This window comes from Coregonus lavaretus (assembly GCF_964263955.1).
Source record: "Coregonus lavaretus genome assembly, chromosome: 28".
NCBI lineage: Eukaryota > Metazoa > Chordata > Actinopteri > Salmoniformes > Salmonidae > Coregonus > Coregonus lavaretus.
This window is the reverse complement of record NC_140015.1, coordinates 9134614-9151555: the sequence shown is the minus strand read 5'-3', so window position 1 is coordinate 9151555 and position 16942 is coordinate 9134614. Positions and strand designations below refer to the sequence as shown.

The 16942-nt window shown below is 41.0% G+C and overlaps 2 protein-coding genes across 3 annotated transcripts; both read left to right on the top strand.

Annotated features, from left to right (window-relative positions):
- The first annotated feature begins 1995 nt into the window (after nt 1-1995).
- LOC311103589 (homeobox protein Hox-B8a) lies at nt 1996-4592 on the top strand. Of its 2 annotated transcripts, none has more exons than XM_084145183.1 (2): nt 1996-2805; nt 3529-4592. In XM_084145183.1, exons 1-2 carry the CDS (start codon nt 2382-2384, stop codon nt 3840-3842), a joined length of 738 nt encoding a protein of 245 aa, XP_084001309.1. In that variant the 5' UTR covers nt 1996-2381; the 3' UTR covers nt 3843-4592. The 2 variants fall into 2 exon arrangements, with proteins under 2 accessions (XP_084001309.1, XP_084001308.1); XM_084145182.1 differs by having other exon boundaries at nt 2359-2805; nt 3526-3922.
- A 1219-nt stretch (nt 4593-5811) lies between these two features.
- LOC311103568 (homeobox protein Hox-B7a-like) lies at nt 5812-10979 on the top strand. Its single transcript, XM_084145157.1, has 2 exons — nt 5812-6253; nt 10109-10979. Exons 1-2 carry the CDS (start codon nt 5842-5844, stop codon nt 10363-10365), a joined length of 669 nt encoding a protein of 222 aa, XP_084001283.1. The 5' UTR covers nt 5812-5841; the 3' UTR covers nt 10366-10979.
- The last annotated feature ends 5963 nt before the right edge of the window (nt 10980-16942 follow it).

Below are 16942 nucleotides of genomic sequence, written 5' to 3'. Positions count from 1 at the left end.
CCTGTATTAGAGTAAGATTTCAATTTAGGCCTATATATTTGACTAGTCAAATAGAAGCGTAATGATTTGGGCTATTTGTTTGCTTATTCAGAAATGTTATTAGCCTACAGATAATATATTGACCCTAAAGCACTTATATAGAGTGCACAGCTCTTCGGAGAGGATTATATAGCCTACTAATTTTGAATAATTTATTTTCTGTTGGTTTAAAGTAGTTGTCCAAGACTTTGGGAATAATTACTAAAACCAACTGAATGTTGTGAAGGTTTTTAGGAGTTATTGTTATTCGATTGCAATATGTTTAACTTTGTAGTACAACTATTATATAAATTATTTTGATCAAAAAACGCTGTCCATATTTTTTACAATGTTACAAAATATGTAAATGAGGGACTCTTGCTGTAAACCGTCATATTAGAAGTAAAATGCCGCTAAATTGGGTTCAACTCTACATTGGTAACGCTTTGTGTTGCTAAATATGAATATGTTTGAATTTACATTAGAACCCACTAATATGTAAAGGATAACAGATAATTCAGTGTAGCTAATATTAACTTTTGTTATAATTCTAATAGATAGCTCTCAGTAATGTTTGAAGCCGCAATAGCCGTTAAAGAAGAGACACATTAGTTTGGGTTAGAACCTTTATTAAAATTGCAGTACACTCTTTAACGTAGCCTATCATGAATGCACATGCTATAAAATATGAAAATGGCAGACAAATTGTCCTACTGTAAGTTGGACATTCACATGACATATGTTTTATAGTTTTCCAAAAACATGGTAAAAGGGTAGTCCTCATTCAATTCTTCAGGTCTCCTATGTTAATAATATGTTTTTTTAAATTGCAACAGTTACATTTTAGGGTAGCCTAGCAGGGCTACTACTTGCATACGCACACTGGGCATAAAATAATACATGCAAAATTGATATTTTCTCACTTAATTTCAACCATTTTGAATTAATGCTCGACGATACTGGTCCTGGCTTCATTTTGTAAATGCAAACCATGCTCAGCCTATTTCTTAAACCAGTCACGTGTAGGCAGGCCTATGTTCTCTTTAAAACTGATCTGAGTCCCAATCCTAACAATATTTTGGTTTTTATGAGTTCATTAACAAACACATCATTTCCACAAGTTATCCCCTCGTTAGTTATTCCAGAAAATACGTATAGGGGTTAAAATATCAGCTTTATAATGACAGTCCGTATGGAAAACACAACTAAAATGACAATTAAATACTTGAATATTTCTGTATTGGTGAAATTGCTCCAAGTGAAGCATTTATGGCTTTGGTCGTGGAACCTCATAAAATCCTAACAGCTTTTTTGATGCTAGGTGTAAACAACAAACAGCCTCGGCGTTTATTGCATTTTATAGTTTGTTAAACCATTTACAACCACTTTCCCCATTATACCACGAGTGGCGGTCCTTTCAGATATCTTCACATCTTTATGAATATAATATTTATAAAAATACGATAATCAAAATGTTAAATCTGACTACCTCGTTTGTTCTCAACAAGCCTCAGACGCTGGTGCCGAGGCTTTGACAAGTTGTTTTAGAACTGCAATTACATTTATAGGACTTGTTAAAACTGATACCAATTACATCGTGTACTTTCACAATTTGCCAGGGCGACCCTGACATTTTCGAAAAAGAGGAACCCACGTCGTTAGAATTTAGAAATGAATGAGTAGGCTATATGTACATCCCTTTAGGTTGCCAATTAGCTAGGCTACATGCTAAAAATCAATCTCTCCAAGAGAGGTTTTTAGAGTGGGTAAGTTGGGGTGGGTGGGGGGCGCTCTGTATTTGATCTGATGCAAAGCGGCAGATTTCTCATTAACTTACCCGCTTGAATATATTAATGCGCATATTCTCCCCTCCTCTCTCCCTCCACCCCCCTCTCTTTCCCCTAGTCCCTTGCTCCCTCTCCGTCTCTCTCCCTTTCTCTTTTTCTCCCTTTTTCATTCTCTCACTCCTTCCATATCAGAAGCCCGCAGAGCAGTGTCCGTGTGGGATGCGAGAAGCCAATGAGATGAGGACCCGATAATAGATGCAAATTATCGTGAAAAGACACCGCAAAATATGAAACAACTCATTTGCAGCGGAGTAAATCACAGAAAACTATTTGTGAACTGGCACCTCATACCGGAATTGTGATGCAGGAGCACTTCAGTGGAGACGATTTTACGGAATCGGCATGATTGTGGCTTCAGCTATTTAGATTGGGTGTTTTGAAATACAACATTAGTTCATACATTGCGAACCAGCTTGGGTTCTTTTTTTTTTTACCCAAGAACTCTTCAATTGCCTTCCTCTCGAGTGCTTGAGTCTTTATAATCACAAACACCAACAAAACCAACAACAACAAAAGATGAGTTCATATTTTGTCAACTCTCTCTTCTCCAAATACAAGAGTGGAGACTCTTTACGTCCCAATTATTATGAGTGCGGGTTCGCGCAGGACCTTGGGAGTAGACCCACAGTAGTGTATGGACCAGGCACTGGAGCAACTTTCCAACATCCCCCTCAAATCCAGGAATTTTACCACCACGGTGCGTCCACGCTCTCCAGTGCCCCTTACCAACAGAGTCCCTGCGCCGTAACGTGCCATGGAGAGCCGGGCAACTTCTACGGGTACGACGCTCTCCAGAGGCAAACCCTTTTTGGACCCCAGGACGCGGATTTGGTCCAGTACAACGACTGCAAGCTAGCCGCTGGTGGCATCGGGGACGAGACGGAGAGCACGGAACAGAGCCCCTCTCCAACGCAGTTATTCCCGTGGATGCGACCGCAATGTAAGTCAGAGCTCAAACTGAAACGTTGCTTGTGGGTATGCATGGAAAGTGGGAAAGGGGTAAAATGTTAAACCTTAAAACATCCGCAATTAGGGCTGAGGTGCATTTCCTGTGTTCCAACGGAGAGACAAAGCGCGTTTATTGTTTTATGGTGTCCAAAACTTGCGAATCACTTTACAGTTTAATGACCCCGCTATATAGAAGAGAGGGAATAGAAAGGAGAGCAAAGCATTTCTCTCCATGTGCGAGCTGGCCCGCTGCTGATACACTTACTTCTCACCCCGGTTAAAGTTTTACTACTCGCTTTTACGATTTACAGTGGTCTCGGGGATTATTTCGCTACAAGGTGGCCATTTCCCACAGGTTAGGCGCTTTATGGCTTCACCTAATGCATCGAGTAGCCTACATGTGTGGGCGTCAGACATTATTTGCTTTGGATTTTACTTCATATCCTATGAATGTGTGGACATTGAATATCCAATCATTTGAATTGTATTGCAATGCTGATAAATCACTTGGAAGTCAATCTAGGTTTAAGTAACCTCAGGGATATAAAAATGAGTGGATGATATAATTGATAGCTTCACTCTGTAGGCCTAGACAATAATAATTGCTTACGGGGATATTGGGGATGGAGATAAGAGAACTTGTGAACTTGTATAGGCTATTCGTAATGGCTATTTGTATGTGTTCCTCAAACATGTCCCCTCATTTTGCCAGTAGCTGCCGGACGGAGGCGAGGCCGACAGACCTACAGCCGCTACCAGACACTGGAGCTAGAGAAAGAGTTCCTATTCAACCCCTACCTGACCCGCAAGCGGCGAATCGAGGTATCGCACGCCCTGGGACTGACCGAGAGACAGGTCAAAATCTGGTTTCAGAACAGGAGGATGAAATGGAAAAAGGAAAACAACAAGGACAAATTCCCCAGCAGTAAGACAGAGCAGGAAGAGATCGAGAAGGAGAAACGACAGAAGGAGCAGGGCGCGGGGACACACTCGTCCGGGGAAGACTGCGACAAAGCCAAGCAAATGTAAGCTATAGGGAGATGGGGATCGAAATCAGCACCGCGGAAAAGGCAGCGAGAGCGATAAGGGAAGAGCATGTGGTTTTGTCTCGGAACATGGCAGTCTTTGGCTAGTCATTCCATGTTTGCTTCAATCGATGGGAAAGTCTCCTGACGGTGACAAAGGACAGGACCATTCACATTGTGGTTGTTGGGAGACAAAACGAAACATTTGAACGGGAAATTAAGCATTTGTACTTTTTATCTGATGTTGGAAAGTATTATTGTGTTAAAAATAGCGTCCTTTCTTTGTGGAACAATTATCGTGAAAAAAAAAAACATTTATATTGTTAGAATTTTGTCATTAACAATTATCATGGCAGCTGTATAGTTTTTAAGTTAAATTGTGCACTTTTTACTGTTCTCACTTCTATGTTATGATGATGTAGCGAATAATGAATTCCAACAACATGAAACTGCCTATTTATGCTGTAGGCTTTCCTCTTTTTACACTAGTCTTTCCTTAGTTCGTTTTGATTGATGGTATTTTGTTGTCTTCCTTATTTGGGTAAGCATGCGCAAAAAAAATGAATAAAAATACCATTGAAATAAAAATGGATGTCATGTGACGCCTCGTTTAAACAGAATGTGTACTGTAGGCTACTCGTGAATTAGTTTGTGGGGACTTGATGATATGTTTTATTGTTCTTCATCCCGTTGTTCTATTGTCTAAACCTGGAAGCGGCGGAAGACAGAGGACACAATAAAGTTTACAAGCGAGAATCTGTGGCATCATTGCTGTTCTCTGCTTCATTTCCTCTCAAGGTGTGGATCCCAGTAGCCACCGTCACCACACAGACTGACTCAACCAATTAGTAATCTCACCCAAATGACACAAGTGCGTTGAAACCTTCACCATACCAATTAGTATTTATGTGCACACTTCTAACAATGTAGGATGACGCAAGGTCAGAATTGTTCAAGTCTCATACATGTTTATCTCCCCACAAACTTGACATAGATAAGGCCGTGGCATGTGGAACCACAATGTAAAGGCTGGCTAAATCATATGACTATATTGACAGGCCTGGCTGTAACAACACATCCCCCCTTCAGAAAAAAGCATGATGATAGTTCACTTCCCATAACAGTCACATTCATGTTGAGTCTTATTCGAGAGGGAGAAAGAAAAACATGTGCATAAAAGCACCTGTGCGCCAGGTGAATCCTGTCAAACACCGGGAGAGCGTTGTAAGTTGCCCGAGGCGACTCGAGACAGCTACTGTTCCGTAAAAACAAAAGTGCTTGTGTTGTCCAGAGCTTCTCCGTCGGGCTGGAGATGGTTGCTGTGGACAGAGGGATGCTCTGAAGCAGAAATTCTCCCATTGAGGGCCGGAGTGGGCAGGAGTGGGCTCCACTGGTCCCTCGACATAGTAGAGGCTGCGTGAGCAGAGACCACAATAACAGACAGAGGAACTTAATGAGAGATCCCAACAGTGACAAGGTGAAGTAAAATCGATATGGAAACAAATAGGTTTTTCTTATTTGTGTGGTGTCCAACGAGAAGTCGAGGACATTTTAAGATTTGTCTGTATACATTCAGTTGGATATCTGTAAGGATCAGCCCTTTTTATCATTGTGCAACGTGCGGGGTGATTACATAATATATTCTATTGACCATCGACTTGTTTGTGTTCTAGTTAGTTCCTTGATTAGAGGTTATTGACCATCGATTTGTTTGTGTTCTAGTTAGTTCCTTGATTAGAGGTAGGCCTACCTTTTGGCTTACAGTGAATAGACTAAAGTATTTTATGTGTATGGTCAGTGGTGCACTTTTTCCACATTAGCTGAGCTTGTAGGAAGCCCTTTCTGTTATTGGACGAGTTTGTATCACATGGCCCTCGTCACGTGGCCCCTGAGGAAAAAGGGGTGATTTTTGGTGTAAATCTAGACTGTAATTCTGTAATATATCACAGTACCTCGTAAAACCGACACTAAAACCTCCCGGCCTACAAATCACCGGTCAAATTATGAGTTCATTGTATTATGCGAACGCTTTGTTTTCCAAATATCAAGCTGCAAGTTCGGTTTTTCCAAGTGGGGTCTTTCCCGAGCAAACTTCTTGCGCCTTTGCGTCCAGTTCACCGCGAGCCAGCAGCTATGTCTCGGGCTCCGGCGGCGCAGGCTTTTCCTCCTCTTCCTCCACACTGTCGGGACTGTACAATAACGCAGGGAACATGCCCACCCAAACCCACAGCATGTATCCCTCTGCATATGGGCTGGGCACCGGCTCTGTGAACATGCACTGCTCCCACTTTGAACACCCCAACCTCTCCATGATTTGCTCCGGTGGTGACCCGTCCAAGGTGTCCAGCTGCGGTAAGGCGGAGCAGAGACAGAACGAGGACAGTTTACGGATCTACCCCTGGATGAGAAGCTCAGGTATGTGAGCTTAAAATGTATGTTTTCAAAAGAAGAGGAGGGGAGAACGGAATGGGGCTTTGCTCAGACCTAATAATTACGCTAAACGGTCTTTAAACAGTGCGGTTGCGAAGTGGCCAGGCCGACTTCCTGAACTATGCTTTACGCCGCTTTGCCTGCGCAGATCTTTTATTGCTATACGACCTCAATAAAACCATAATTTAAGACATCTGAATATTCATTAGGCGGTATTGTGTTAAAACAGAGAGAGAGGGGGCGTTGGATTATTTTACTCCGTCCTCGGGTAGAAAGAAATAGCCTACTTAAGCTATTCCATCGCTTTCTGTTGTTTATGCTGTTTCGATAGGATCTCATGGTAAGCGCGCTCTACAACACAGCATGATTTCCAGATGACTGGTCCTGCCCTGTGTTCACTGGCTTATATTATTATCGCATAAATGCCTCCGAATGTTGCAAACACTCTAAATACTGTGATGCTAATAGTTGGTTAGCTCTTGGTCTGCGATGTTAGGCTGTGTTGTTTTGTTATAGAAACGCTGTGTTGTTTTGTTATAGAAACGCCTTTGTCTGACATTCTGAATTGGCTTGTTGAATAGTTTCAGTGGGCCTTACAGCTGCCTACAGCCCATACAACAAACAAGTAAATCTAGTCTGAGAAAATTATGCATACAAAATAGCAATTCATGTTACACCAGCGTTAGATTAAGTGTACTGTCAAATAATGTCATGCGTAAAACGTGTGTGTGTGTGTGTAGATGTGTATGTGGCTGTGTAGCTGTGGTATGTGTCTGTTCGCGCGCCTGCCTGTCTTTGTGTGGTGTGCGTTTTACGCACTTTAGGAGGCTGAACAAGTAACAACCACTTTCAGTGCGCGCGGCTGAAGTGAAATAATGGCTGACAACTTTTTGTCTAATGATTTTCAGTAACCTCTGAAGGCCTTGGCTACTACTACCACAAAGTTCCTATCAGTCAATTGTCCATTTAGTGATCCCTCCTCTTGTTAGCCTCTGGCGTAAAACGTACAACATCATAAATAGTTTTGAAACAGATACGTCCTCATTAGCAGGGCTTTTGACATTTACCAGCAGGTATTCGTTGCCACACGTTTTCTCATAAATTTACACTCGTCGTGTAAATTGTGTGTAAGCTAGTTATGTCCTTGTGTGAAATATGTATACTTTTTTTTGTTTTATTCTCATTGAAGCGTGCTCATGCCTGGCATGTCTGTCTCTCTTTGCCAGCCTACCTCCTGCTAATTTGGTTATAGGCGCCACCATCTGACTTTGAAAACCTAATTTAGATTTTCAAGTGTAATTTAATGAGGCACCTGGTATAAAGACATACGCTTCATTGGTGTTTGCAATGGCTAAGACTATTCATACACAAATAAATATAACAAATCAAGACATTGCTCGAGTTGACTAGTAGGTACACACAGTGACGGACAGGCAGGCAGGTAGTCTCTCTCTCTCTCTCTCTCTCTCTCTCTCTCTCTCTCTCTCTCTCTCTCTCTCTCTCTCTCTCTCTCTCTCTCTCTGTCTCTCACACACACACACACACACACCAACACACACACACACACACACACACACAAAACAATCTTGCAGAGATGAGACTTGCCCCAAAAAAAGATATGTATTTTCCTGACATACTCACCGGCATGGCATGGCCTAGCAATTAACTTATAGAATTTAATTTAGATGAAAGGACATAGAGAGTTTTTTAACTAGCCTATATGAGTGTAATGTTTGAGCCTAACAAAGCAAATGTTAGTATATGAAAGGAAATATTTGCTCTGGAAATACACCCACTTCCCTATAACTTATCCTCAAGCAAGTGTCACTTTATAAATAATACCCTTATCAAATATAGTTGGTAGATAGTAACACACACAGAGAGAGAGAGAGAGCCCTCTCTCTCTCTCTCACAGACATTAATTTTCAATGTCTTATACTCCGGGACGGGTGTGACTATGCGAGAGCGTACTAGAGGGTCTCTGAGAGCACAATGCTCGCCCTTGTTAAAACTCCTGACAAAACTGCGTTTCACGGAGAAGAATTTCAGCCAAGCCGTTTCTCTCTGCTGAAACACAAATCACTGCTGGACACCATAGCAGAGAAACATATAATCAATAAGAATACCCCCCCCCCCCCCGCTCTCTCGCTCTCTCTCTTTCCCTCCCTCCCCCCTTCCTCGGCTCTCTTTCCCTCCCTCCCCAGACCTCCAAACCTCCTCCTGTCTCATTTCGAGCCAGTTTCACCCAGAATGTGACACGTCGCCAGAGAGGAAATGAGAACCACACCAGTGACCACGGCGTGCAATAAAACCCCACAGTGCTGCAGCTCAGCTCAGACTCCATTAGATGTCTGCCTTGAGCGGAAACGGGAGGAGGCCGTCCCATTCGCGTCGTATGCGGAACTTTTGGAAGTAAAACCACTTGTGTATGTCAACAGGGAGTGATCATGTTTTGCTCCTCGCCTAATATGCCATCGAGGTTTATTCAAGAAGGCCCTACGCCCCATTACGAGATAGGGGTCCTGTTGTGTGGTGGAGGTTGTGTTGTTGAGCACACCAAAACTCCCATTTCTGTTCCAAGGCAATGGAATGTTAGGAATGTTAGGTATTTGTGCAAAAGGGAAATGCATGAATATACAGCTGAGTATTTTCAGCTGGATTTTATGGTTTTATAACCAACTTGTATTGTATAAGCTAGGCTACCGGTTATGGAAGGAACTTGCGTGCCCTTTGCCACTATTGGTTTGAATCCTTGCCAATTGAATGATAATGTATATCAGTCAATTTAGAATTACAGGTAGAGCCTATTTCTATTTAATTGCACCGTGAATGAAAAGTAAGCAGTGCTAAGTATAAGGCTAGTTTAAATACTTTACAAAAATATCATGTATTATGCATATGATGGAATAGGAAACCTATAGATTACCTAAACTTGTAATACAAAGCATGTAGAGGCCTATAGTATCTCATTACAAATATTGCTTATTTATTACTATTATTTACTTATTAATTTAATGAAACGTTGCTGGATTCCAGGCCACAATGACACTACGGATTTGTGGTAGGCCTATAGCTATACAGTCGACGCTATCTGACCAGGAATACTAATGAAAAAAACACTGCAATTTATTTATATTTCTGATAAGTGATACTTTTTACTAGAATTCCATAACAAAAGAACAGTGTGGAAATTACTACCACTTCCATTCAGGCCTATACATCAGCTTCCCTCATACTACCCCACGGTTATACCTGCGGGGATTGTAAAACTATTTACTGTACAGTCAAAAAATTAGCAGTGGAAACAGTTCGTAAAATGTGACTTTTAGGTGTTTATATTTGCTCTGCAAGGCGTGTTTACAACATAGGCCACTACTGAGGTAACACACAACAGATGCAGTACATTTGGCCCAGCTAGATTCAGAAATGTAATTATTTCTATGAGAAAGATTTCCACCAGTTGCCTTTTAACCTCCGAGAACATAGTAAATAATAACAATATCCTCTCCACAACTAATCCTTCGAATCATATAATCTTCAGAAATATAACAAAATTGTTTCATTTATTTCAGCAAATATCACAACATTTCCCTCCACTGGACTTATGCTTTCCATGCACTTTTATCAAAGTTTTATTATTTAGTTACAAAAAATAACACACAGGCTATAGCCTATAGGACTACCCTTCCACAAGAATAAAAACAAAGTCGATCTAGAGCATTCGATTTCATTTGATTTTTTACTATTTCAGTTTGTTGAGAAAAAAATGAAATGTGTTTTCTCTCGATTTCTGTCTGTTCTGTTCTGTTCTCACACAAGCTCTTCCTCTGTTATTTACAGGTGCAGACAGAAAGAGAGGTCGACAGACGTACACGCGTTACCAGACGCTGGAGCTTGAGAAGGAGTTTCACTTCAATCGCTACCTGACCCGCCGAAGACGCATAGAGATCGCTCACGCGCTGTGTCTCACCGAGAGGCAGATCAAAATCTGGTTCCAGAACCGGAGGATGAAGTGGAAGAAGGAGAACAAGACGCCCGGCCGGAGCTCCCCTGCAGCCGAACCACCGGGGGGCGAGGAGGATGAGGATGAAGACTAGGACGGTGAAAAGACTAATGAGCACTACATGAGACTGATATTATATCAAAACCGTAGGGGAAAACCGCGTCCCCCCTATTATTATTACACTGAGTTAAACATACAATACTACCTATAAGATTAATGATTTATTCATGTAGTCTAAAGCCACGTCTTGTTTTATTAAAAGTACAGTGAAAATGTATAAATACAAATTTTAATTGATTTCTAAGCGATACTAAATAAGCTATTATTGCTTAAATTTAGATTTAGATAAATATTGTCTAGTGTTTTGACGTAGACCTGTAATATTGCAAAACCCTGGTTGGGAAAACTAGCCTGTATGCGAGAAAAGGGATCGGCTTTGCAGCAGTTTTGCAACTCTAAGATCATCCTTGTTATTATATGTTAATTATTTGTCATCTTGTGATCTTCTGGATGTAAATTTTATGACTTGTTGTAGGGGTTTTTACCCCTATGTCAATTGATTTTACGTATTTTGTTTTTATTCTTGACATATAGGCCTACAGTGGACCACGAGATGTAGGAATTTGTATATTTTTGTGTTGTGAGGAACTATTTGTTGTTCAATCAAGTGTTCTGTTCATGTCAATAAAACAAAAAGTAATCAATTACAACAACAAAAATGTTTTGGATTTCTCTTGGATTGGGTGTATGCTACATTCATAAATGCTTAGGCCCTATATGTTTGTAATGCATATGGACGATGGACGGTGGCCTATAGAGGAGGCTTAGGCTATTCGTTGAATCAGAAATCATATTCTTACATCGAAGATTAAAAAGAAAAAGACAAACGTTAACATTTATGATGGTTAAATGACTAGGCCTACACTACATGTACAGTTGTAGGTGATACTTCTTAAATTCATTTAACCAAATTAGCCTACATTAAGCCTTTTGTTTAACGAAACTTGTGACAGCATGATACTATCCACAATCTTATCAGAATTTAGTCCACTTTTTTTCACCCATTATAATAATAATAATAATAATATGCCATTTAGCAGACGCTTTTATCCAAAGCGACTTACAGTCATGCGTGCATACATTTTTTTTTGTGTATGGGTGGTCCCGGGGATCGAACCCACTACCTTGGCGTTACAAGCGCCGTGCTCTACCAGCTGAGCTACAGAGGACCACAGAGGACCATTATCACATGTTGTTGATAGTAGGCTAGCCTTCACTGGCAGGCTAGTCTGGTCAAATAAATAAATAGGCCTATTAATTTGTAGGCCTTATAGCAAAGTGTTATAATTTTCATTGAATATTATTTTGAATCTGTGTTTATAAAGACAAGGTAGCCTAACCTGTTTTCATTTCTAACGCATCCCAATGTTTAATACTGATTATAATAGGGATACTGGTATTGCTATAAACAGCCTATCAGTATCATGATTTCGACCCTGTTTAGTTTATTGATGCAAGCGTTTGAGTTATTTAGAATATTTAGTTTAGTGGTATATATTTTAGGCTAACCTATGGATGTTAAATCTACCCGTTTTCCCTGGAATTGTTGGCTATAGTCTCTGCCTTGGTTCTGTGCATACAACACTGACCAAAAGAAGGCTTATATTGGGGGTTGTAACTAATGCGTTTATTGCATCGATGAAAGACCGGAAACCACCATAAAAGTAGCAAAAAAATCAACAAAATGGGAAACAGGCGCGCACGAAAACCTCATGTGCCAGGATTGCAGGCCCTGTAACAATACCCGTCTTCAGAGTTTAGACTTTCCTTTTTCATTTTCGTTAATAATCAACATATTTCATTTGCTTATCGGAAGCATCAAATGGCATCGTTTAGTTATTGTATATTAGACGGAAACGAAACCAGGATGCAAATACATTTCATTCTCTTTAAGACCTTCTTAGAAGACATCTTTATGATTTGGGCCTTGGCCACAATGCGGCGATTATATGCCGCAGTGCGAAACATTTTACGCACGCCTTTTGTAGCATAGATATTCAGTTGAATGTTGATATTTGCATATTTCCATGGTTGTGATTCGATTAAAGCTTCTTTATCAAAGTATCTCCTATTGGACATTTTGGTAGACTGGAATGCTTTGTTGTTTAGCTTACACGCCTCAAAGCCTATGTTTTCAATGCTATATCGTAGCCGTGCAAGATTTTTTGTTCTGAAAATGGTTTTATTCTGAACATACACCACCAATACACCGTCAATACATAAAGCTGGTCTCATACAAGCTATATTAATGCAAATCATATCTAACATCTGAACAAAGGCCTCGAGAATGCATAGCTATAACCTATAAGCAACGTAAATGGCTAACATTGATGTAATTTGAGTATGCAACTATTCAATGAGATATGTTGGTTCATCATTACCTCTTGTTGTAGGTAGTTCTTGTTTTTTATGCAATTTTTTTCTTTTACATTTCAACAATACAATGATAATATAACTAAACAACAGGGAAAAGGTCAATGTAAGCCTAGTCTTGTCCTCCAATTTCATGCTATGCATAACATTTACGCATTGTGCCAATAACGCACAAAGATATCCCTTTCAAACATCTTTGGAAAAAAGACTAGATATGAAATATCTGAGCAATATAGTTGTATTAATTGCTCATAAGTGCACAAAAACATCCTCACAAGAAACGTTTATGTCCCACCGATCGGCCTACAAAATCTTTCATGTAAAACAGAAGAGAAATCCTCCCCTTGCCTTTCCTTTTTGAGAGAAAAAGATGGCGATGGAGGAACCACTGCTGTTAAAGCAGTCATGAAGAAATGCAATAAATTCCTTGTTGTTTTATGAAAATTTACAACTTTGTGAACTTTATGAGTGCCTGGGTCCTGGGATTGGCCGAGGATGGTCATGTGGATGGGTAACCGTGAACATGAACTTTTTATGATTTCCCAAGTGGTTATATTGCAGCAATCTTTTGGACACCGCACCTTCTGTAGCAACACTGTGCTCCTTCAAGGTTCTAGGCTCTTTAATCGCATGTATTAAATTTAAAAAAATACCTTGTCCCCGCGCAGTGTTTACAGAGAAACTGGAAGACCTGCCTCCTCGCCCTGCGCTATGCTAATGTCGCCGACTGTGATTGGGATTTCCGCTGCGATGGAGAGAGTGACTGACTGTGAGAGATCTGGACACACCGGAGGGTCTTGTCTAATTTTTCATACCGGGATGCTTCATTCCTGTTGACTAATGTAAATGAAACGGTATGGAGGCGGCCTGCGACACTGTAAAGCCACAGTGGTGACTTCGCGCGCTAATGGCGGTGGGGCAACAGAAATGCTGTACCGTGAGCTGTGCGAGACTCGCCGATGATATCCAAGGACTTAGTGACCGATTATCAACAAAGGTAAAGCGTGCTTGTCTGTCATTACACTCACGCTGTTTCGTTTCACAGAAAATGTGAAAACAATTATTCAAAACGAAATCATCACTGCTCTCTCCAATGAAAATATTCACATTTTAAGTGTGCATAAACCTTTTGCAAATATTCAATTATATGATGACGTTCTATAAGATCTCGTCACTCGAAAGTGCTTGGAGATGTTTACCTTCTTATGTGTGCATGACGAATTTGTATTTGGCTCGGAGGTATATTAGAGAAATGCATATCGATTTCAATATGCTCATTTGTGGCTGGCTGAGGTGTTTGTGGTATAAGCATACCCGTGTCCGGGCTGCGAGGGCGAGGTTTGATGGAGCGGCTCCTATGCAAATAGGATTTCTGATGTATAGTCTTGGGTCACCTCTTAAGTGGAATCCTTAATCAAAAAGCACGGGGCTATACAACATTCCTTCGCTCTCGTACGCATCCCTAAACCGTGGAAACAAACAAGACGAGGCACACGACATGGCGTTTTGAAGAGATAGCAGATCATCTTTTGGGTATAGCATTGAGACTGACCGTCTTATTTCTAAAGCCTCCATTACACAAGGGCTTGTCAAATAGTGGTGTAGCGTATCACTTCCAGATCACCGACGCAACGCTTCCAGGTTACTGGACAATTGGTGCGTCTGTGTGGTGGATAATGTTTTTGTATGTGTCTGCAAGGTGATCTCGCCCACTTTTATTGCTTTATTTCCCCTTTCATTTCCCCATCTGTGCCATCATCCGGTATTTTTTTTTACACGCTAGACCCTTTGGTGTCCATTTGTCGTCTCCTCGTCAGTAAAAGGTCCCCACACCCACCATAAAGGCTGCTTCCACAGTGCACTTGTTATGATATCTGTTTCAGTCTCTGTGCCTTAATCCAAACGTAGCCTACTATTTAGTTATTTTCAATGTACCACTATTACATTTACATTTTACATTTTTGTCATTTAGCAGACGCTCTTATCCAGAGCGACTTACAGTTAGTGAGTGTATACATGATCACTTAATAGGCTACCACTACTACAACTACCACTAATAGCCTATACTGACACAAATCATGCTTGCCAATCCTCATCCAAAGTAATAACATATTATTTTTCCAATGTATAATCAATGGTAATATTATTATTATTATTAATAGTGTATAATGCGTAATTGTGAGTGATAATATTCGCTTCTAGCTGTGTATCAAGGGTCTGGCAGTCTGTCTATCTATATATCTATCTGCAAGTCTATCCATCTCTGTGTGTCTGTCTGTCTGTCTGTCTATCTGTCTGTCTGTCTGTCTGTCTGTCTGTCTGTCTGTCTGTCTGTCTGTCTGTCTGTCTGTCTGTCTGTCTGTCTGTCTGTCTGTCTGTCTGTCTGTCTGTCTGTCTGTCTGTCTGTTTCTGTCTGTCTGTCTGTTTCTGTCTGTCTGTCTCTCTCTATCTGTCTGTCTGTCTGTCTGTCTGTCTGTCTGTCTGTCTGTCTCTTTGTCTGTCTGTCTGTCTACAGTTTATCACAATACTTCTAATATCAAATATTCTTTATCATCTCACTTCAGTATTTGACATCGCAACAAACAGCATAGCAATTCCTTATTCAGAGTTTAATTCAGAAGTATAGCGAAAAATACAGACTAAAATACAAGAAAAAAATGACATGATAAAAACAAAGAACCACTGGATGATATGGTATTTAATTGCAACATGTTATAATATACATTTACTATGTTATTGCATAGTACACTTGGTATTGCATGGCATATTGTCAGCAAAATACGCAGCCTACTATACAAGTTCGTCCATGCAGATTCAATTACTATCAAGAAATAAAGGGTAGCAAACTAGTGAATACATTTGTATGGCATATTGTCAGTAAATGTTATAGCATAGTACATTTGACACATTGTATGGCATATTGTCAGCAAAATAGGAAGCGTACTATACAAGTTCGTCCATGCAGATACAATAACTATCAGGAAATAAAGGGTAGAAACCTAGTGCATAAACATATATCCTATTCCACTTAACGATGATAGAGACTTTGTTTTGGATTTCATTTCCAAATGTGATAAGCCGCCTTGGCAGTCTTGCAGCTTTGTGGGAATGCCAGTTGATTTGATCTTGCAGTGACGCAGGTCGCTGGTTGCTGCAGCCTCTGCTCGTTCCTAACTCTTTGGTGCCATCTAGCGTCCATTTTTCCATAATGCCCAAAAGCCTCCTAAATCAGGGCCTTCTGTCTGGTGTGTGTGTGTGTGTGTGTGTGTGTGCATGTGCATTTCTGTGTGTCTCTGTGTTCGTGCGTAGTAGTGTACAGTTGAAACGTAAATATTTAGCTCCTATGATTGTGCAGAAATGTGTTTGTCGCTGAGTGCGTGAGCTGTTCACAAAAAGATATGTGATATTTCCAGTGTTATTGGTCCCTCTTCTGAACTATTGCGTGTAACAAAGCGGTGAGGCCCTGGCTGGGGCAGGAGATAACAGGAAAGCTGTAAGGGGTGGGTTGGGCTCGGTGGCAGTGAAACGTAAAAGAATGCAGAGGTTGTAAATTCTCGAGCCGCTGTTGCCTCGCTTTGATGTGCCTGCTTTTGGGAGAGATTTGTGGCACACACGCAGAAGCCCAAGCCTTAAGGCTCGATTTCTTGCATCCCCCCATTTCTCCCCCCTCTAAAAAGCCCTTCACCAAGACGTAAGCGGATGACCGCTCCAAGGTTATTGCATTGTGCAGTGAACGAAGCGTATAGTGGTGGCCCCGTGTTAGAGCCAACCTGGATTCACTCAGTGTAACTTTCATTGTTATTACGCGGCTGACTTTAGTTGGTCATTTCGTGTATTAAGTGATGTGGTGTTTTGTGCTCTCTCCCCAAGGAAACAACCGTGCTATAAACGCAATCTGGCATTATTTGTGAGGGTCGTGTTGAAGTGGAGATACAGTGAGAGGGGTATGGAGCTGTGGTGGTGGATAAGGGGAGGGGTGTGTGTGTTCGGGTGTGTGTGTTTGTGCATGTGTGTGTGTGTGTGTGTGTGTGTGTTAGAAGCATACAGGATTTGTCCTTGGTCACTGTTTTCATTTGGTTTAGTGGGGTCGCACTCTCAAGGCAGTCATTTGTAAACACCTCGAGAATGTTTTTCATACCGTGTGTGTGTGTGTGTGTGGGTACATGAATGCGTTTGTTTGTTGGTGCGTGCATGCATGCGTGCAGCGTGCAAGCTTGTATGTGTGTGTGAGCGTGTGT